Genomic DNA, 24,028 nt, shown 5'->3' with positions numbered 1-24,028 from the left:
AAAGCTCATTTGCCATTTATCAGCCCAAGCTTCTAGTTTACATAGATCCTCCTGTAATATAAAATTGTCCTCCTCTGTATTGATTACCCTGCAGAGTTTAGTGTCATCTGCAAATATTGAAATATTACTCTGTATGCCCCCTACAAGGTCATTAATAAATATGTTAAAACGAAGGGGGCCCAATACTGACCCCTGTGGTACCCCACTGTTAACTGAGACCCAGTCTGAGTGTTTTCCATTAATAACCACCCTTTGTTTCCTATCACTGAGCCAATTCTTAACCCACATACATATATTTTCCCCTATCTCCATTGTTCTCATTTTATGTATCAACCTTTGTGTGGAACCGTATCAAAAGCTTTTGAAAAGTCCATATACACGACATCCACTGCATTTCCTTGGTCCAGTCCAGAACTTGCCTCCTCATAAAAACTGATCAGATTAGTTTGACAGGAACGGTCCCTCGTAAACCCATGTTGATATTGGGTCATGAGGTTATTCTTCTTCAGATACTCTATTATAGCATCTCTTAGGAAACCCTCCAGGATTTTACCCACAGTAGAGGTTAAGCTTACTGGCCTATAATTTCCAAGTTCAGTTTTTGTCCCCTTTTTGAATATTGGCACCACATTTGCTATACGCCAGTCGTGTGGTACAGACCCTGTTATTATGGAATCTTTAAAGATTAAAAATAATGGTCTATCTATGACGTTACTTAATTCCTGCAGTACTCGTGGGTGTATCCCATCTGGGCCCGGGGATTTGTCAACTTTAGTGATTTTTAGACGCCGCCATACTTCCTGCTGGGTTAAGCAAGTGACATTTAATGGAGAATTTTTGTTATCACTAATCATGTTTTCTGTCATGCGATTTTCTTGTGTAAATACGGTTGAAAAAAAATCATTTAGCATATTGTCTGTTTCCTCATCCTCATCCACCATTTAACCCAGACTATTTTTAAGGGGGCCAACACTATCATTTTTTAGTTTTTTACTATTTATGTAGTTAAAGAATATTTTATGATCCTCCTTGAGATGGTTCTACTCCTTCATTAGAGTCCAGCTGTGTTTAATTAAACTGATAGGACTTGATTTGGAAAGGCACACACCTGTCTATATAAGACCTCACAGCTCACAGTGCATGTCAGACCAAATGAGAATCATGAGCTCAAAGGATCTGCCCACAGAATTGTGTCAAGGCACAGATCTGGCCAAGGTTATAAAAGAATTTCTGCATTACTCAAGGTTCCTAAGAGCACATTGGCCTCCATAATCCTTAAATGGAAGAAGTTTGGGACCACCAGAAGTCTTCCAATGCCTGGTCGTCCAGCCAAACTGAGCAATCATGGGTGAAAAGCCTTGTTGAGAGAGGTAAAGAAGAGCCCCAAGATCACTGTGGCTGAGCTCCAGAGATGCAGTAGGGAGATGGGAGAAAGTTCCACAAAGTCAACTATCACTGCAGCCCTCCACCAGTTGGGCCTTTAAAGCAGAGTGGCCGGAAGCCTCTCCTCATGAAAGACATATGAAAGCCCGCATAGAGTTTGCTCTAAAACACATGAAGAACTCCCAGACTATGAGAAATAAGATTCTCTGGTCTGATAAGACAAAGATAGAACTTTTTGTTGATAATTCTAAGCGGTATGTGTGGAGAAAACCAGGCACTGCTCATCACCTGCCCAATACAATCCCAACAGTGAAACATGGTGGTGGCAGCATCATGTTATGGGGGTGTTTTTCAGCTTCAGGGACAGAACGACTGGTTGCAATTGAAGGAAACATGAATGCGGCCAAGTACAGAGATATCCGAGATATGCTGGATGAAAACCTCTTCCAGAGTGCTCTGGACCTCAGACTTTGCCGAAGGTTCACCTTCCAACAAGACAATGACCCTAAGCACACAGCTAAAATAACAAAGGAGTGGCTTCAGAACAACTCTGACCATTCTTGACTGGCGCAGCCAGAGCCCTGACCTAAACCCAATTGAGCAGGAGAGACCTGAAAATGGCTGTACACCAACGTTCACCATCCAACCTGATGGAACTGGAGAGGATCTGCAAGGAGGAATGGCAGAGGATCCCCAAATCCAGGTGGGAAAAACTTGTTGCATCATTCCCAAGAAGACTCATTGCTGTACTAGCTCCAAAGGGTGCTTCTACTCAATACTGAGCAAAGGGTCTGAATACTTATGACTATTAGTGATGAGAGAACATGCTCGCTACTGCTCGGTGCTCGCCCGAGCATCTCACTGCTCGAGATGCTCGGCGCTCGCCGAGTATTTCTGGGTTGCTCGGGCGGGAACTCAGGTCCCCTCCCTGCATGTTTGGCGCTCTTTAGAGAGCCAATGAACATGCAGGGATTGCCTGCCATGCACTGTAATGCCGTAGCCATGTTGGTTGTGGGCATTATAGTGATTGGCTGGCCGCACAGCGTCATCAGGTCTATATCAGACCTAGCGCCGTCATGCTCTTCACAGTCACTCTGGATCAGACAGTGTAGGGAGAGCTGCTGCTGCATCAGGGAGAGATTTGCTTGTGTATTAGATAGTGTAGGGAAAAAAAACGTACATTACACATATCCATCTTAACAAACAGTCCTTTTGAGGACTAATCCATCTGCAGCGATATGAGGCAGGCAGGGTGTATAGGCAGGCAGTGTATATAGCAGACTGCAGCTCATATAGCACAAGAGGCTCCATTCCAATTCTGCCTTCTGCTGCTGTTAGATATTTCTATACAAAGGCCCAGGTCTCAGGAGCCAGGAATACTTTTCTTTGGATATTAATCCTCATTATTTGCTTAAAAAGCAATCCAGAAAACACCGTTTTTCTGCACCATTTGCTTGTTGGAACTGCAGAATACAGCCAGGTCCTTTCCATATTAGAATGCTAGAAATCCAGCTATTTAAAACGGTGTTTTCTCCGTCAAACGGATCACATATACGTTGTCAGAAAATACTGCCATTTCTGGCCTCCATTAAAAATTTCCTTTAGTGTGTCAGTGAAACAATTCACAGCAGTTTGCTGTTCAAACTACTTACCTACAGGCCAGGTATTTAAAACTCTGTTTTCTCCGTCAAACGGATCACATGTACATTGTCAGAAAATACTGCCATTTCTGGCCTCCATTAAAAATTTCCTTTAGTGTGTCAGTGAAACAATTCACAGCAGTTTGCTGTTCAAACTACTTACCTACAGGCCAGGTATTTAAAACTCTGTTTTCTCCATCACACGGATCACATATACATTGTTAGAAAATACTGCCATTTCTGGCCTCCATTAAAAATTTCTTTCAGTGTGTCAGTGAAGCAATTCACAGCAGTTTGCTGGTCAAACTACTTACCTACAGGCCAGGTATTTAAAACTTTGTTTTCTCCATCACACGGATCACATATAATTTCGCTCCAAACTCAGTCATTTGTAGTGAGCGTGGATGATACTGTCCTCCATTTAAAATGGGCAAGGCACATGGCAAAGGACGGGGAACTGGACGTGATGGTAATGGTGCATGCAGAGGCCGAGGACAAGGCCGTGGGCAAGCCGAAATTGTGCCACAACAAACACCCACATCTTCTCGCCTGACCTTCCTGTCCCAATTTCTAGGGGACCGCAGCACACCACTATTGAACCCAGAGCAGTGTTAAAAGGTTGTTGGTTGGATAGCGGATAATGCTTCCAGTCACTTAGCCACCACCACCACCACCCTGTCTTCCACACGGTCAAGTCTCAGTAGCCGTGAGTCTGGACCGCATATTCCTCACCCTGATCATCCTTCCTCCCACCATGCCGAGTACCCAGAGACAACTGATCCCACACTTGGACACTCTGAAGAGCTGTTCACTTTTCCATTTATAGATTTGGGCCTCTCGCCCGGTCCACTTGAAACGGGGCAAGAGGAGATCGCATGTAGCGATGACCAAATATTTGAGCAGCCACGGTCACATGAAGGCGACGGTGGGAAAGTGTCACAAGAGGTGGACGATGATGAGACACAATTGCCAGAAAGTCAGGAGGAGGACCAAGGTGCGGAAGTGGAAGACGAGGTAGTGGATGATATAGTAACTGACCCAACCGGGAAAGAAGGACATGCAGAGCGAGGACAGCAGCACACAGGGGGAGGGAGGCAGATCACCCCAACAGGCAGGAAGAAGCAGTGTGGTGGCTGCAGACAGAAGGCAGGCAACCGTTCCCCATAAAACCAACACGAAGGAAGTTGCCAGTACAACTGTTAGGCCTTCCCAAGTCTGGTTGTTTTTTAAAGACTCTGCCGATAACCCCAAAAAGGCCATTTGCACCACCTGTCAGGCCAGCATCGGCAGGGGTGGAAAACGACCAGCCTGACCACCACCAGCATGATCAGGCACATGGCAGCAAACCACCCGACTTTGTGGGCTGAACCCCAGGGTCCAGGAACAGTGTCTGCGGGTGGCACCATTGCTTCTTCCGCTGTTGTGCATGCAATCCCCTGTCCATGGTGCATGCGAAGATGCCTCCTGCCCTGCACCTGTCGTTGCACACTCTCAAGTAGCAGCATCAGGAAGCACGTCCATGTCCGTGTCCCAGCGCAGCGTTCAGTTGTCCATACCCCAGTCCTTGGAACGCAAGCGCAAATATGCAGCCAACGCCCCACAGGCCACACTACTGTGTTACCTTTTAGGCTCATGGAAACGGCAGCATTCCGCAACCTGATGGCGGCGGCCGTCCCTCGGTACTCGGTCCCCAGCCGCCACTATTTCTCCCGGTGTGCCATCCCGCATTACACAAGCACGGTCTACAGCTCCTGCACCTCATCCTCCTCAGCCTCCTCCTCTTCAGCCTCCATCTCTGAAATGAGCACATCAGTCACAAGCTGGAAGCACTGCAGCACTGCCTCGGCCAAGCGGCAACAAGCTGTGCTGAAGCTAATATGCTGAGGTGAAAAACCACACAATGCTGAAGAGTTGTGGACAGCTCTGAAAGTGCAGGCCGATCTGTGGCTCACACCGCTGAACCTACAGCCAAGCATGGTCGTGTGTGACAATGGCCGGATTCTGGTGGCATCTCTGAGGCGAGGCGAGCTCACACACGTACATGCCTGGCCCATGTGCTTAACCTCGTGGTTCAGCGGTTTCTAAAATCCTACCCGGAGCTGCCGGATCTGCTTGTTAAAGTACGCTGCCTGTGTGCCCATTTTAGAAAGTCAGCTACAGCTTCCGCAGCCCTTGCAGTGTTTCAGCAGCGTTTGCAGTTTTTGGCTCACAGACTAGTGTGTGATGTCCCCACGCGTTGGAACTCTACACTGCAGATGTTGGGAAGGATTTGTGTGCAGAAGAGGGCAGTTGTTGAGTACCAGCATCAACATGTCCATCGGTATTCAGTTCAGACTCCACCTGTAAGACCTCAGGAGTGGACATGAATGTCAGACATATGTACCATGCTCCAAAACTTTGAGGACTCCATCAAGATGGTGAGCGGCGATGACGCCATAATTAGTGTCACCATCCCGCTTTTCTGTCTTCTGAAACGCTGTCTGCTCACAATCATGGATGCATTGCAAGCGGGGCACGATGAGATGGAGCAAGGAACCATACAGGGTGATTACACACAGCCAAGCCTCATCTCATCCCAACGTGGATTGAGTGACAATGAGGAAGAAGAGGAGGAGGAGGAAGGACAGGAGCTAGTTTCATGCACTATAGATGGTACTACCTGCACAGCTGTCATACTGTCTGTTCAGCGTGGATGGCCAGAGGACAGAGAGGAGGAGGAGGAGAGCATGGTCAGTCATCCTCTTGGTGAGGACACGGAAGTCTTGCCTTTTAGTAGTCTGGCACACATGGCTGAGTTTATGTTACGCTGCCTTTCCCATGACCCTCGCATTCTCAAAATTTTGGGTGACAGTCATTACTGGTTGGTGACACTTCTAGACCCACGCTACAAGGAGAACTTTATATCTCTTATTCCTGAGGCGGACAGGTCTACAAAAATGGGGCAGTAACAGAAGGCCATTGTTGCAGAGCTATTAAAAAAATTCTCATCTGAAAACACTGGCGGAAGAGGGCACACTTCGTTGGACAACCAAGGAGTACAGGCGAGAGAGACACAACTTCAATCCAGCAGAGGCAGGGCAACACTGTCAAAGTTATGGGAGAGTTTTCTCAGACCCGCCCATCGCACAGGCCCTGAGGCGCGGGGTACTCTCACAAGGAGTGCAAAGTTTGGGAAGATGCTGAGGGAGTACCTTGCCGACCGTACCAACGTCCTCTGTGATTCCGCTGTGCCTTATAATTATTGGGCATCCAAGCTGGATACGTGGAATGAACTGTCTCTCTATGCCTTGGAGGTCCTGGCCTGCCCTGCCGCCAGTGTTTTATCAGAGCTGGTATTTAGTGCCGCTGGTGGAATTATAACTGATAAGCGCCTATCAACTGAAAATGCTGACAGGATGACTCTTATAAAAATGAACAAGGGCTGGATTGGGCCAGGCTTCTCAACACCACCGAATGATAGTAGGGTAACATAAACTCAAATCCAGTGTCTTTTCTTGGGAGGTGTATTCCCATGCACCTTTTCACACCCACACATGGGTATACGCTTCCTGATTTTGATTATTTGCTCTTCTCCTCCTCCTTCTCCTCATCCTCCACCACCATATCACCAGGGTGACCGTGGTCCGTGATACAACACCCACATAATTTTTTTAAAGGGTGTTTGTGATACCTGTAAAACAAATTTTTTATACAGTATGTTCATGTATACCCCCCAGGGGTAAATGTTTGTCAGCCCATACTCTTAGTGCATGGGCATTACAAGTATAGGAGGCCCGCTCCTTTCTAATGGGAACATTTTTTTATGAGGCCCTCCTCCACGTCTCTTCCAAGGGGCATTGAAGTGCCTCCAAATTTTTGGCAGCCCTTGCATTCACTGCATAGGCCAACACTATGGGAGACTCTCTCCCTTCTAATGGGAATTTGTCGTTACTGTGGCCCTGCTCTATGTGTCTTTAAATTCTTAGTGGGGTTTTTCCTAAAATTGGTCAGCCGTTGGATTCACTGCATACCCTATAACTGTATAGCAGACCCTCTCCTTTCTAATAGGAACATGTCGTACCTTGTTACTGTGACCCTGCTCTGTGTGTCTTTAAATTCTTATTGGTGTTTTCACTAAAATTGGTCAGCCGTTGGACTCACTGCATACCCTATAACTGTATAGCAGACCCTCTCCTTTCTAATGGGAACATGTCGTACCTTGTTACTGTAGCCCTGCTCTATTGTCTTTAAATTCTTAGTGGTGTTTTTACTAAAATTGGTCAGCCGTTGGACTCACTGCATACACTATAACTGTATAGCAGACTCTCTCCTCTCTAATGGGAACATGTCGTACTTGTTACTGTGGCCCTGCTCTTTGTGTCTTTAAATTCTTAGTGGGGTTTTTCCTAAAATTGGTCAGGCGTTGGACTCACTGCATACCCTACAACCGTACAGCAGACCCTCTCCTTTCTAATGGGAACATGTCGTACCTTGTTACTGAAGCCCTGCTCTATTGTCTTTAAATTCTTAGTGGTGTTTTTACTAAAATTGGTCAGCCGTTGGACTCACTGCATACCCTATAACTGTATAGCTGACCCTCTCCTTTCTAATGGAAACATGTCGTACCTTGTTACTGTGGCCCTGCTCTATGTGTCTTTAAATTCTTAGTGATGTTTTTCCTAAAATTGTTCAGCCGTTGGACTCACTGCATACCCTATAACTGTATAGCAGACCCTCTCCTTTCTAATGGGAACATGTCGTACCTTGTTACTGGGGCCCTGCTCTATGTGTCTTTAAATTCTTAGTGGAGTTTTTCCTAAAATTGGTCAGCCATTGGAGTCACTGCATACCCTATAATTGTATAGCAGACTCTTCCTTTTTAATGGGAACATGTCACACTTGTTACTGTGGCCCTGCCCTGTGTGTCTTTAAATTCTTAGTTGGGTTTTTCCTAAAATTGGTCAGCCGTTGGACTCACTGCATACCCTATAACTGTATAGCAGACCCTCTCCTTTCTAATGGGAACATGTCATACTTTGTTACTGTGGCCCTGCTCTATGTGTCTTTAAATTATTAGTGGGGTTTTTCCCAAATTTTGGCAGTCCTTGCAGTCACAGCATGGGCATTACCACTATAGGAGACCCACTCCTTTATAATGGGAACATTTTTTTTACTGAGACCCTCCTCTATGTCTCTTCAAAGGGGTATTGGGTTGCGTCCAAATTTTTGGCAGCCCTTGCAGTCACTGGATACGCAATAACAGATTAGGAGACCCACTTGTTAATAATGGGAACAACAAAGCATAGCCAGCTGATGGCTCTCTAACAATAGCGAGAGCCGACTGCTGGCCTTTTAAGAATAGTAAGGGCCGTCTGATGTCCCTTTAAAAATAGGCTTTATGACTTTCAGAGTCCCTCCATCATAAATAAAACAGGATGTGTCTGATGATGTGTCACATACCACATTGCCAGATAAGGTTGTAAAATGTTAAAATGACATTTCCCGGTGAATGCATTTGTCTTAAAAAATGCCTTGGCCAAGCGGCAACAGGCTGTGCTAAAGATAGCATGCTTAATGCTTAATTGACAAACCACCCAGCGCTGCAGAGTTGTTGAAAGCTGTAACACAGCAGCCTGATCTGTGGCTCTCACCGCTGAACATACAGCCAGGCATGGTCGTGTGTGACAATGGGCGGAACCTGGTGACGGAGAAATGACAGCCGGGGTAGATACGGTTTCCTTCTTTGCCAGTCCTTTCACCGAGCTAAAGAATATGGCTGTGGTGAAATGCAACTCCCACTGAGAAGCTGTTTCAGATTGAAAAACATTGTGCCAACCAGAGGATTTGATTCTGAGGGCTAACCTTTCTCCCTAGCTCAAGAGCCCCATAGCAGCTGCAAAGTTAGCGCTATCAGGATCTCTCCTGAGGTAGAAGCCAAGGCTGCCGAGAAGCAGTCCTGGCTAAGAAAAGTGTGTGGAAAGGTTCCCAGACACTCTATGGCTGCTTTTTTACTGAGGAGGAAACACACGCAAACACGGGCGAAGTCCTTGCAGATGTTGTCCTTGCTGGGATTTGAACCCAGGATCCCAGCGCTGCAAATCTTCAGTGCTAACCACTGATCCAATGTGCTGCCGTTCACCCTCTAATATCTAACAGGCTGGAGAAACTTGCACCTACTGCCACTCTATCTTCAGCTCCTTTGTGAGAAACTAATGTATTTGGGCAGCCACTCAGTCTACCAAATAAAATTCCTGAGATGGAAATTGAGGATGGCTTCGCTATTGGTACTGGGGGCAGTGCTAATACCATGGCATTGTACCATAGTTTGCTGGGAATATTCCAGGCTTGTAGGAGGCAAGCAAATTCCCACAGAAAAGTACCAGCAGTAATGTTCAGGGACCCGTGCTTGTGGAAGGTGGAGACGATACCGGGAAATATTCTGGCGGCTAGGGACCGAGTATGGACACCCGGCCGCCCCCGGCATGAGGTTGTGAAAAGCTTCCACCTCCATGAGCTTAAAATGCCACATTTCAAGTGCAAGCAGCTGACAAAAATTTGGCAGCATAGTATTGCAGCCTGTGGGTGGGTGGCTGCCTGCATACTTGCGCTTGCATTCCAAGGAATGGGGTAGGGACAACAGAATGCTGCAGTGGGGCAAGGACATGGACGGTGATTGTTGCAAGTCTGCAATGACAGGTGCATGGCGGGAGGCATCTTCGAATGCGCCAAGGATCACTTATGATGAGCACACTTTTAGGCAGTGACCTGGGAGTCAGAGATGCTTCCAGAGGTCTTCCTCATGCTGTTCCCATGTCTTTTCAGCACTGTATGCATGTGTCTGATGATGTGTCACACACCACATGGCCAGATAAGGTTGTAAAATGTTAAAATGACATTTTCTGGTGAATGCATTTGACTTGGTTGAAAGCAATGCAAAAGTGCAAAAATGCATCAAAAACGCTATGTGTGAACAGAGCCCAAGGTGTGGCGGAGTATTTTTGGTTTTGGTTATTTATTTTGCTTTATATACATTGTACATGTCATGGAAAGGATGTTCCTTAAATATTTCCCAGGAAAATCCATTTTGGTTTCGTTTTGGTATGTTTTATTGTGAGTCCGTAAAAGTGGTGTAATACCTCTGACAACGTTGTTAACAGCAGTGACCTGGGAGTCAGAAATGCTTCCAGGGGTCTTCTCCATGCTGTTCCCATGTCATTTGAGCACTGTTCCCATTGATTTGGGCAATTTTTAGGCCCTCTGCAGACCGCCGGGGGGAGCCGCCTGAAAAATGCTCGAGTTTCCCATAGACTTACATTGGGCTCGTTGCTCGGGTCGAGCGCCTGAGTATTCCAATTTGCTCGACCCGAGCAACAAGTACCCGAGTATTTTAGTGCTCGCTCATCACTAATGACCATGTGATATTTCAGTTTTTCTTTTTTAATAAATTTGCAAAAATTTCTACATTTCTGTGTTTTTTCAGTCAAGATGGGGTGCAGAGTGTACATTAATGAGAAAAAAAATGAACTTTTTAGAATTTACCAAATGGCTGCAATGAAACAAAGAGTGGAAAATTTAAAGGGGTTTGAATACTTTCCGTACCCACTGTATTATAGCCTATTTTTTGCTTTTTCGGTTTTTATACTGCCTCAATCGTGTACAGTGCAATTTACATAGCTATGGTCCCCAAGGGACTCTCAGACGCTCTCATAATGATGTTGATTGGCTAAGATTCCCTTACAGACAAGGCTTTCACTACTCAGCATCTTCTGTTTTCCATTTCATCAGGTCAGCAGATACATGGATCTTAGCACCTGCTACAATAACCCTTTATGAGTTGTTATAGCTGCAGACCCCACAAACCAAATTATTTGATATTGTTATGTATTATATTGTTACAGTTTATATCCATACACAGTAATACCAAATAATTTACTTAAATTGTTTAAGTCAAATTATATCTTATAAACCTGTATTATTTACTCCGAGGAAGTAAAATCCTGCCTCCAGGGAATCGCAGTGCAGCTTCCATTAACATTTGATTCAGTCATACTTTGGATAATTGTTTTCTCCTCCTCATAGACTTGGAGAACAGATTCTATATATAGTCTCCTCAACATCCTCTATCGTGCACCTTGGCAACCCCGTCAATTAGTGCAAAGAAGCTGGGTAGCCTTCATCGTCTGCAGCCAACGTTGTCAGCTGTTCCATTAATATTTCAGATGCTTTATTTCATCATGTCATTGTCAGGCTTATGAACAGGAAAATGTATCGTGGAGCCGAAGATTATACTCAGACTCATACAATATGTAACATGTAATTATGTGTCAAATGCCTAGTCTTCTGTAATAACCTCTCAGGAAAATAACATAAAGAAGAGGGCGAAATGTATTAATGCAACATGGGAGCTGCCATTATAAAGTGCTGTATGGTGTAAAAGAGAGAATAAGCGGAAGATGAAGATTAGAACTGAACAATTTAAAAAAATAAATAGAGAAAAGTAACTAATTGTCTAAAGTGTTTATAGGGGTATCGCAAGTCAATTTGTTATATGCCATGCTACCTACCATCCCTAAAATAACAAATCTGTAATGTACTCACATTCTAAAAAATCCTCAATTGCAGTTGTGGTCATGTGACAACAATCGCAATATTGTGATTTTGCTCAACTGACGTCACATTGATATCTCACATGTTCCAGATCCCCTCCTAAGCATGACCTTGTTGATGAGACAAAAGCAATAACATGTTAAAGGGGTTGTCCACTACTCAGATGACGACTTCTCAACTACTATATTTTCCCACGTAGAATAAAGACACCTTATACTCATCTCCTCATCTCTGGTGCCGTGCCATTTCAGCCACCTCAGTGCCAGGTATCCTGGGGCTTGTGTGACGCTGTTATGTTCCATAAGCCCTGCAGCCAATAGGCGGCCACTAATGGGTCGCTTCACCTTCATTTTCTTTGGATGAAACTGAAACCTGGAAGAAGTGAGAGCTGAGGCTGCTCTCTAACCTCCTCCGATTGTCAGTTATGTCTGAAGGAAGTGAGAGTGAAGCGGACCATTAGCTGGCCACTGATTGGCTGCTGGGCTCACATGACATAACAACGTCATGCAAGCCCCAAGAGATCTGATGCTGACATTTCTGAAATGAAGCTGAACCGGAGTTGAGTATAAGGTGTTTTTATTTTACATTGGGGAATATTGTAATTGAAAAGGGGTTGTCCAAGAAGAAGACAACCCCTTTCAATGCATAATTTGTACTATGTAAGATGAAAGAGTAAAAAATTGGACAAGAGAAAGGAGGGTGGGGCAAAATATCATATAAACTAATCTGCATCCAATTTTCCCAGGGAGAATTGCCTGACCTGTAAGTCTCTCTTAGCTAGTTAAACATTATCTACAAGCAGAAATTATGCTCTATAGATCACATGGTCTAGTGACATCACATAGAGCAGTTACACCACAGAAAGCAGAGTCATCTTAGGAAATATAATTTCAGCATGATGTAAACATGCAGTCATAGTAGGGAAATTGGGTAGAGTGGGGTGACAATATCCCAGACAAGGCAAGTATTTTGTGCTCCCTAACCCATGAAGCGCTAGCACTGCCTGAGTCTCTTCCATTAATCCAACATATTCCCCAAGCAGGTATATTGTATTTTGAGGAAAATACTGATATACCTTTGAGCTTTGAGCAGGGGGTTGGACCAGATGACCCAGGAGGTCCCTTCCAACTCTACCATTCTATGATTCTATGATTCTATGACCTCTTGTTTTTCCTTTGATTATGTAGTTTTTTCTCTGCTTTTTGCAGTTATCCATTTTTGTGTTTTTTTTTGTTTAATTTGTAAAGTTTCTCCTTTTGAAGGGCATCATAAAGAGACTTTTAGGCAGTGCTCTCCTGGAAATTTAAATATGCAAATCGCCTTTTCAGAGAGAAAGAGGACAGGAACTGTAGTGCCACTAATTGGAGTTAGCAATCATAAAAGCGAATATTGTCCTTTAAAGGGCTTTTTCACATGTCCTATTAAACACTATTTGCAGACATGTATTTTGGGGTGTTTGCCCCTCTACTGTCTTTATCCTAGGTGATATGGGAACACTGTGTTTAATGGGCGTCTGAATTTGGCCAAACCCTGGAGTTAGGAAAAAGTGCAAAAATGTATTAACTGTTCTTGCTAATGAATTAAGAAAGTCTTGAATCGTGTGCAGCGTTTATCATCTCGGTTGCTGCTTAGGCTCAGTGGTCAAGAGGAGTTTGTCATCGGCTGTGGAGCTCTGCATAGGCAGAGACTGAGATAACAAAGCTCACTTCATTATACGGAGCTTTCTCATTTTGGTCACAACTTATATAGTGTACAGCAATCAATGGCAAACTCATCTTGACTGCTGCACTCTGCATAGGCAGCACCAAATAGGCACTCTCTTTGCTCCAAGAAGAAGCATTACTTGCTGGCACTGAGAGTGTGAGCAAAATTTGTATGGCTAGATACCTTTATACCTCAGGTTCTCAACTCAGTAGGAACATTAAAAGGAACCTGTCATGTCTGATAAATCTGTTAATCTGCAGATACAGGGTTAATCTGCAGGTTAATAGCATTATGAAGATGTGCAGCCACAGTACTGAAAGTTCGGCACCCAGGAGAAAGTTAACTTTTTTTCTCCCAGGAGCCTCCAGCTTTCAGTCATGTAGGCATGCCAGCAGCAATGATAGTTAGCGCTCATAGCAATGAGAGCGACAGATGTAAGCACACCCCCAGCACTGACTGACAGTGACTGACATCTGTGCCGAGTTAACTGTCAGTCAAAGTATCATGAAGTTGGAAGACAAAAAGCGCAAATAGGGTCTTATCGGGTAAAATAATATTGTAGTATATCAGAGAGCTGCTCACCTTCTGGGGTTGTGAAACCCACAAGTGAACTATCAACGCAAATTCAACTGCTCCAGCACCTTCAGGACAGAGGAACATTGTCCTAGAGATAGAGGTTGGGAGGATGCAACAGACGTGAAGCCAGATGAATTTTAAAAATGATTTCAAAGCATTTCGAAGTTGGACTAACTTCTTCATCAGGAGAACAACAATGACAGTACAGAATAAAACAAAGAGGCTTAAATAGTTAAAAAAAAATGTAAAAAAGGCGCCAATAAAAAAAAATTTGTGCAATAATGCGAGTGCATTGTGTGGAAAAAATTCTAAAAAAGTTCTAAAAACTATTTTATAAATACTCAGACATCATAATCACATTATTGCACACAATTTTTTTTATAACTTTATTTATAAAAAAAACAAGTTTGTAGTCACATGGACCACATAAGGGCGTTCCTAAATTCACCTCAAATTGCTGCCTCTTTTTGAAAATTTATAACCATTTAGGTCTCTGTTTTATTCTGTACTGTCATTGTGGTTCTTCTGATGTAGTAGTTAGTCCAACTTTGAGAATAAACCACTTTTATAATTCATCTGTCTTCATGTCTGTTGGATCCTATTGGAAATCTCGCAGCAAGCGCAGATCACCACTCCTATACTCCCAACCTCAGTCAGAGTGTCAGGGCATGCTTACAGTCACTCTCAGTGCTGTGAGCAGTGACTGTAATTGCTCTGGCCATGTCTGTATGACTGAAAGCCGCCGGCTTTTTTCTCCCAGGTGCTGCACTTTCAGTAAAGTGGCCAGTGGCCGCACACCTTCATAAAGCTATTAACCTTCAGATTAACCCCACTTGTGCAAGTTAACAGCGTTATTAGACATGACAGGTTCCCTTTAAGTAGCAATCACAATACCCTGATGGACTAGAAGGTATATCTTCTGATGATTAATTTCCTGTTTCTTCTTCCATATCTTTTTATATTTTCAGTCTTGGAAACTGTGCAAGTGCACTTTTCTTTGTGGATAGTAATCTCAGCATGCAACTGATAACCTTACCTCAAAGTGTATGATCACTTAGCTAATAGATAGGAATTTACTTTTCTTGTTGTTACTTTGAAAATCTGACAGTGAACTGGTATAAATAGCTGCTTGTATCCTTTTGACAGATATACACACTCAAAATACCTAGCAGCCATGGATCAGGATGATGTGAATTCTTCAGTGACCTACATGAACAGTTTCAAGAATAATGTTGTCAGTGGCTGACAATGATGTCCCTCTATTTTTTGCCTGATACAGTATAATATGAAAAAAGTGATATGAAAACCACCACTAACTAGTTACTATGACGGTAACAGGTCGACACTGATGTCTTTCTATATTCTGATCTATTCTACATAACAAAGAAAATGGACTTTGAAAACAACGCACGCTATATTCTAATGAAGAGTCACACTGGCTGGTCCTTCTTGTGCCTTAATCAAAACCCACGTGGCGGCATATGTAGCTGCAAGTCACCTCCAGTGGCATCTTCCACATGAGCACGGAAGTGGGGTGCACAGACCCCAACTTCATCTACATGTTATGTATGCACCAGATGCTACTATAAGCAGCTTGTAATGATATATATGGCTTGTGCAATGTCAAGTCAAGAGGAGGATGAGCCAACTTGACTCTTCTGAAGAGCAGTTCCACCCTATGAATGCTTTACGGGTCATTAGAATATAGGAAGCACTGTTTTCAAAATAATTTTTCTGCATTATGCTATATCAGCCAGAATAAACTTTAGAAAAAAAATCATTAACCTCTTACTTTCCCAGGTAACAGGTTGGGGGACTAAATCCTTGTGACAGCTTCCCTTTAAATGATACAATTTTGGTTGTATCTAAGCTATTTGTATTGACGGCTGTAGACAGCTATGTCATAGTAACATAGTAACGTAGGTTGAATAAAGACCTAAGTCCATCCAGTTCAACCTTTCTCCCCCAATTGTACTCCCTACACTAACTTACTAACTTACTGGGACTTGGCCTCACAAATGTATCATTATTACCATTTTTATTATTTCTGCACTATTATAATTAAAAATGTACCCGTTTATAATTTTTTAAATTAATTGTATCTTTTGTATTACTCTTTTGATTCTAATAATGGTATTACTGAAATCCCTATGCCTAAATCTGTTGATCCAGAAGAAGGCAAAAACCCAGGACACCTTCAGTCAATTACATCTCGTGTCTATGCTAAATATTTGAAGCTCTGTATCAGCTATAGCGATAATGAAAAATTACATATAGTGATAATGAAAAATTGCATACATAGTTTGTATGCAAATATTGGGTGTATCCAGCATCACGTCAACAGGTGATGATTAAAATAAAAGTCCTTTATTATTTCATGTGAAAATTAGCCATTAAAAACATTCCTGAAAAAAATTTGGGATGAATTTCGAACAATTTGAATGTATGTATGTACATTATATCTCAAGATTGGTTTCCAGTTATTCTATTTAAAAATGTATTCAGATGATGTATACAGTAATAATGTGTTTTTTTCTGTTTTGTGAACAGAAAAATACCTCCAGAAGGAAAATTGGTTCTCACTCTCACAACCGATGCATGTGAAGGGAAGGAAAACTTTGTACGATACCTCGAACACGTCCAAGCTGTAATAACTGTGAATTCTACAAGACGTGGTGACCTAAACATCAATATGACATCTCCAATGGGAACCAAGTCCATCTTGCTGAGTCGTCGTCCTCGGGATGACGATTCTAAAGTAGGATTTGATAAATGGCCCTTCATGACCACCCACACGTGGGGAGAGGACCCAAGAGGTACTTGGGTTCTCGAGATTGGGTTTGTTGGGAGCATGCCACAGAAAGGTGTGCTAAAAGAATGGACCCTGATGCTGCATGGGACTCAAAGTGCCCCCTACATAGACCAAATAGTTAGAGATTATCAGTCAAAATTAGCTATGTCAAAGAAGGAAGAGCTGGAAGAGGAACTGGATGAGGCCGTAGAGAGAAGCCTGAAAAGTCTATTAAACAAAAGCAAAAACTAAGGCTGTCCTGCATGTCTGTGTGATATTTTCCTTTCCTGATTTTTCTCTTACTGACACTTAAATCTCTGTATAGGATACACTGGCTTCTAAGTATCATATGTTTTAAATATTTATAGCCATCTATTTCTTTATTTGGAATCAAATAAATATATAAATATATATTTTTACAGTGTTACCCCTAAATATTGTAAGGTAAAAAGAACACGCACAATCTGAATACGTTTTGTGTATCATTGTTTGTTGAACAAAAGCAAAATTAAAATTTGAATTAAAAAATATACGGAAAATAAAATTGACCCCTGCTATAAGAGAATCATGCATCCTAAGTGTTATAAATGTTCCTTAGCGGAAATCTGTCTCTAGGTTTATGCTTCCCAGCCTGATGACTGCATAAAGTTAGGGGCAAAGACCCCAATTCCAGTGCTGTGTCAGTTATTGGAGTCTTTGCTGTAGTTTGGATAGATCACTAATTTATCTGCTGGAGCTCTGCTAGTCATTTCAATGATGAACTCTTCCTAACCCTCTGTCATAACTTATTCACAGATTTTTTTTTCTACACTGTGCATAGGCAGAAAGCTGCTAATCAATAATGGTAATTCGGATAGATGGAGCTCATGAATATTGAGGACTACATATAGTGGCAGCTCATCATTGAGAAGACTAGCAGAGCTGCAGCAGATAATACATAATTTTATCAAAACTACAGCAAGAAGCTCAGTAAGTGGCTCAGCAGTAAAATTAGAGTTTCAGCCTCTAGCTTACCAGCAAATCAAATGAGGCAGCAAAAACCTGGTGCTACATTCTCTTTATATAATCAAAGCAATCCAAAATATTTAGTAGTTTAAAGTGGTTCTCCAGTTCTATTTTCGTCTGATATGCTGTTAAGAAATCATCCTAAAATTATATTGGTGGGGCTTGGGAGGTGTAGAGTTATTTATTAAAGGGGCTTATAGATTCATTATATTATCCAGATGCCGTTTTCATATTAATTTCTTTATCCGGGCACCACTGCTACTGCAGCACCACTACCAATCTGAGGCCTGGATGGGTATAACTGCCATTCCAGCGCTTTCCCAGGCACCCCATAAGGCTTTTGGTTCGGTGACCAATCTTTGCCCCATATGAGACCCGAAGCTATGGGACCAGTAGGGAAACCAACCACTATGGGACCACTAGGGAAACCTGCTCCTATTCGGGAGCATTCAGAGAAGCAACCTTGCAGCAACCATGACCGCGACTTATCTGGGGGGTGTACCTGCCATCTAGAAGTCAGGTTCTCAACCAGAGAATGGATAAAACTCTTAGTACGACCCCCCTGTCTGGTTTTCCAAACAGGGAAGTTTACCAATGCCTTGTCAGATTGATAACCCATCCTCAGAGGGTCAGACATCCCTGTTTGCCAACTGCTCCAGGGAAACTCTTGTAATCGACTCCTGGGCTTCTGGTGATGAACTTGGATAATAAAAAGGTAATAATCCTCTAATGGATGCCAATATGGGTCTTGATAACCCAAACAATCAGTTATATCAGTTATATGACTGGCCAGTGGCCATATATTTTTTTTGTAGGGACCTTTACAGTTGAATTGTAGTATTACATGTAGTCAAATAAAAGGATCCCCCTCTACAACATCCAGCGTCTTTGTAAGGTAACCCCAATAAAATTAGCAATCAAATTGAAACATTTTTTATACATTAACCCCAATTAACAGTCAGTCTGAAAAAAAAGTAATAAAATATAAAAAGCTAAAAAAAATTCAATAACTAAGGACTGTTTGTAAAAAATGTATTGATAAGTGAACATATGTATGCATCAAATATACAGTAGGTACAATAGTTGACCAAGACCAGATTTTGGGGTCGGTACCAAACCCCTAAGAATTAGTTGCACACAAGACTGTCCTTTTTATCTGTTTCTCTATGTCACTCTCAGTGTATAAATATGGCCATTATAGCAGTTTGTACAATATGTCCACTATACATTTCAGAGCAACTTAAAGAAGCACTCCCATCAAAATTGTTATCGTCTTAATAAATTGCAGTCATGGTATTATATAGCACTGTGTACTTACAATTGCTCATTTTGCCTTTCTACTCAGCTAATCTTTTCCATTAGGTCTATGACATCACGTGATTAAAAACTGACTAGCATAATCCTTCCAAGCTCTATGTAGAAACAGGAGGTCAATTTTCCCTGAATGAGTCATCACTGCAAAAGTCCTAGGCAGGGGGAGGAGGGAGCAGCTGGGTCAGGAATTGAATAGGGGGATGACTCATGCAGGGAAAAGAGACTTCCTGTTTGTTTTTAATCACGTGATGTCATAGACCTAATGGAAGAGAAGAATCAATTGGGTAGAAAGGCAAAATGAGCAATTGTAAATACGCAGTGCTACATAATATGATGATTGTAATATATGGGGATGGAGTGGAGGAGGGAGGAGGAGTGCTTCTTTAACACATGGTCTTTTCGAAATGTTTAGTCATTTAAATTAATTCTTTAATATATTAAGAGTCTTAAAGGGGATTTCATTTCACTTTATTGTCCACAACAAATGCCAACTGTGCAATAAACTATTGGATAATGTAAGTGACATTGGTTTTATAAGAGTGCGGCAAAACAAAATTGAGATATTAAATTATTAAAGCACAATATATTTTTTTTTTCCATTTTTGTATTGAATTATTATTAAGTAATTGTAAGCATTATCCGTTTTCATAAAATTAACACAAAATCGATTACTATCTGAGCATATTAAATGAATACTCTGGATTAAATAGATGCTTTGTGCTTAACCTAAAGGGAAATTTCAAATTTGTATTCTTTGTGTCATGCTCCTCCCCCTTCAGGCCCTGCACTAGGCAGAACACAATGGATCAGTTTTTCCTGGAGTGCTCCTTTAAATGCAGGGTATTGTACTATTTTCTACAGGAAATTCTTTCATATATATTATATATTTAATGTAAAACACTATATATTATTGCCATATTCAGGGTCCAGTTTTTAAAAGAAATAATAATGTATTAAAACTCGAAGAGATAATAAACCAAAGTAAAATATGTATATGAGTGTTTGTATATGAAGGTGACACACAGAAACTCACATAATCTGTTCAGCGTGCAATACATGTGTGCATGTATATGTACTAATTATAAAATGATTAGTCGTTACTCTCTGTATAAAAAAAATATTTGGCCTTCATTCCACCTTTGTGAAAAATTTTAATTATCATGTACATTAATTTGCATTCTTGTAATCATGCAGTTCTATGTTGGAAAAAAAAACACATTAAATGATATATAGCAGCAATTTTTAAATATGTTTGTTTATATTTTTTAGTTAAAACTTTTTTAAAAAAAAAAAATGTCCATTCGAATCACAAAATAATGAATTTGTGATGCACCATATTTATTGAAAAAAGATACAATTAAAAGAAAATATTTTAAGATAATATTCTTAACATTTTTTTTTCTAAAGCCGCAATTATATTAAAATTTAGTGCTTTTATTTATTTGTATTGCACTTTAGGGATGGTTTACTTCATTGTATTCGAGACCTCTGCGTGTTTCTGGAATTTTTTTCTCTCCCAAAAGTAGGATAGGACAGGTAGAGACTAGAGACGAGACAATCTGCTCTAAGAAAAAAAAGTATTTTTTTTGTTTATCATAGGATAAACAAGACCTTGTAGAGGACCTTACATCACCACATAAACTTATAAGATATGGACACCTACAGGAGCATTTTCTACTTTTCTTTCCCTTTATATTGTTGGATACTGAATGAGTTAACTGAGAATTCATCAGTGAGCTCATTCCAAAGGGGAATTAGTAACTTTATTTTTATCTGTTTCTGAATTCCTATGTGCTAATTTATGACCAGAAGTAGAGGTGAATGTGATATTGTCATACACCAGTACAGATAAAAATAAAAATAAAAAGAGTTACAAATTCTCTGTCAAAAATGATTTCATTAACCAATTCTTAGTTAAAGAAGAACTCTTATCAAAATGTTTATCTTCTTAATATATTGCACTCGTCATATTATATAGCACTATGTGCAGGGTGGGCCATTTATATGGATACAACTAAATTAAATGGGAATGGTTGGTGATATCAACTTCCTGTTTGTGGCACATTAGTATATGGGAGGGGGAAAGCTTTTCCAGATGGATGGTGACCATGGCGGCCATTTTGAAGTCGGCCATTTTGGATCCAACTTTATTTTTTTCAATGGGAAGAGGGTTATGTGACACATTTGCTCATTTATCCTTTCTACCCAGTTAATTCTTCTCTTTTCCATTAAATCTATAACATTACGTGATGAAAAATAGACTAGCTGAATCCTTCTATGCTCTATGTAGAAACAGGAAGTCTGTTTTCCCTGCATGAGTCATCATTAGAACTACTATATTACATCACTGACAAAAGGAAACAAGAAAGAAAGATAAAAGCAAGGGAGCAGGACTAGCTGAGTCAAGAGCTGAAGAGGAGGTGGAGGTCGGATGGCCAGGAACTTTTCCGTATTGTAGGATTGTAGTTCAAATGAGGAAAAGAAAACTTCCTGTTTCTACATAGAGTTTAGAAGGATGCAGCTAGTCTGTTTTTAAACACGTGATGTCATAGCCCTAATAGAAAAGAGAAGAATTAACTGGGTAGAAAGGCAAAATGAGCAATTGTAAGTACACAGTGCTATATAATATGATGACTGTAATATATTAAGAGGATAAAAACTTTGATGGGAGTCTTTTTTAACTCATTCTGCAGCCATCAATATGCAGGGAAACAAAGAGTCTTTAAAAGGCAAACTGTGCAAAATGTTTAATAAAACCCAATTGCAAAAATTATTTTTGGCCCAAAATACATGCATTTAGGTAAAAAAGAAAAAGAAACCCCTTAAGTTGTCTATATCCTTTAAGATCAATGTTTTATCTTAAACTCACATTGTCTTTTGTTTCTGTAATATTTCTTTTTCCTCTAAAGGTCTCTTATTTCCAGTGTGGCCCTCTTAATTTTAACACCCTATATGCTAATAAGCAGTGCAGTAAGTTAATTGTTCATTTATCCATCAACCACTTTCTATCTCGTGCTATTAGGGCTCGCGCAGATGACTGTAGTTTTGGTCCAAGTGCGATCCGTCAGAACATCGAATCACACTCAGACAAATATAATTCAATGAGGTCGTGAGCATGTCTAATTTTTTCCCCTGATTGAGTGGTCCGAGGAAAAAAACACAGCATGCACGATTTGCCTCCGATAATCTGATCGCACTCGGCCATTCAACTCTATGGCCTTGTGAAAAGGATCAGACCGCACTTGGGTGACATCGGAATGTGATCCAATATCACGGACTAACAGAATGGAGAAGATGGAGAGACTTATTTTCTTTATTCTCTACATCCGACAAAAATGGATCCCACTCTGATCACGGTTCTCAGATATTAGGAGATCCCTCAACACGAGAAGCTCGGTCACTGTTCTCTTATTACACAGTGCCAGAATATTTCTTGCACAGTTGACACTAGGTGACTAGGATCGCCCAGGTGTCCATTTATTAATTAGAACACAGCACTGCCTATTAGCATATACAGAACTGAAGTAACTGGGCCATAGCCAGGGAATGAAATCACTTAAGGGATAAAAATAAATCCAGTGGAAACAGAAGACCCATGAGTATTTAAGGTTAGTCTTAAGGTTATAGGGTGGTAGTAAGTATAGTTTAAAGGGGAGATTTTAGTGCTGAAACTAGTGATATGACTGCATAAAGCCTGATAAAGCAATATTAAAATATACCTGTTTTACAGTAATCTGATATGTCAGAGCTGAAAAATCAAGCTTTCATGCTATAGTACATGCAATATACAACTGAACCTGAAAGTGCATTTGGGTTTATTAAGTGCATCGAAAATCCCCAAGTGCACTTCTAGGATTTATTTACCTGTGGCTTTGAAGCTTGATTATTCCGCCCTGATTAGTATAAAACAGGAATTATTTTTTATGTTGTACTAGGACCTATATAGCCATATTACTAGGTCCAGTGGTAAAATTGTCTTGACAAGTTCCCTTTAAGTGACAAGTCTTTGCAATAAGTGTCATAAAGATTGTTATTGTATTGCAGTGTATGTTTATAAATGTACAATCATTATAGAGATACAGTATAAGATTTTTTATTACTTTTTTGTATGATTAATGGTAGGATAATCACAACAAATCACATTGCATTCCGGCTCATGGACTTGTCATATAGTCACTTAAAATACCAAATAACAAACAAACATTTTGATGAATAAATTTCAAATTAATTAACAGGCATATTTTTTTGTGGGAAGAGATCACCTACGATTGCAACATCTGTAATGAATTTAAATCTAAGTGAATTTAGAGAAGAAAGAATTCTGTTTTCCATATACTGTATGATGTTATTTGTGAATTGAAAACTTCTGTATTCTTCTTTTTCATGTTTTACTCTACTACCCAAAATTACATTTTGATTGAATTGATACTTGTCTGTGTTTATTCCATGTCACCTTATAAAGGTTTCAATTTATATACAGATACAAACAGATCATTTTTTAAGAAATAAAAATAACCACACACTATGAAGAGAGGAGACAACGGAAAAATCTTCTGAATAGAGTATTGAAATAGGCTGCTTGAACCTTCCTCAGATAAAGGAGTTTTCCCATGAACAAAGTACATTTTAATCAATAGATCTTTGAATAATAATAATTTCCACAATTGGATGTGTTTAAATAAAATGTTCCTGTGCTGAGATAATCTTATAAATGTGCCCCTGCTGTGTACTGTGTAATGGCTGTGTCTGACCGTACTGTGATCCCATGCTGTGCTAACTATATACTCTCTTTTGTGTCCTCCCCTGCCCAGGAGATGTGGTATGATCAGACCATGTTCCTGCACAGTCAGACACAGCCGTTACCTAGCACACAGGAGGGGCACATTAATAAAATTATCTCAGCACAGGAACATTTTTTTTTAAACACATCCAATTGTGGAAGATCTATTGATTAAAATTAACTTTGTTCGCAGGAAAACAAATTTAAGGCCTACTAGTCCCATTGTTTTGCATGTTATTGCAAATGACC

At 41.0% G+C, this 24,028-nt stretch overlaps 1 protein-coding gene across 2 annotated transcripts in view; it reads left to right on the top strand.

The window, feature by feature from the left end:
• PCSK2 (proprotein convertase subtilisin/kexin type 2) overlaps positions 1 to 23,425 on the top strand; it is a 370,368-nt gene extending 346,943 nt beyond the window's left edge. For both annotated transcript variants that reach the window (XM_073672192.1, XM_073672191.1), the window contains one exon: positions 16,440 to 23,425. In XM_073672192.1, the coding sequence (XP_073528293.1) occupies positions 16,440 to 16,932 (493 nt within the window). In that variant the 3' untranslated portion in view covers positions 16,933 to 23,425. The remainder of the gene's footprint in view (positions 1 to 16,439) is intronic.
• Positions 23,426 to 24,028: the final 603 nt, after the last annotated feature.

The sequence above is a fragment of the Phyllobates terribilis genome, unplaced genomic scaffold, assembly GCF_046119375.1.
Source record: "Phyllobates terribilis strain yellow unplaced genomic scaffold, ASM4611937v1 Scaffold_3__8_contigs__length_932513732, whole genome shotgun sequence".
Classification (NCBI taxonomy): Eukaryota; Metazoa; Chordata; class Amphibia; order Anura; family Dendrobatidae; genus Phyllobates; species Phyllobates terribilis.
This window is presented reverse-complemented; position numbering and strand designations above follow the sequence as displayed.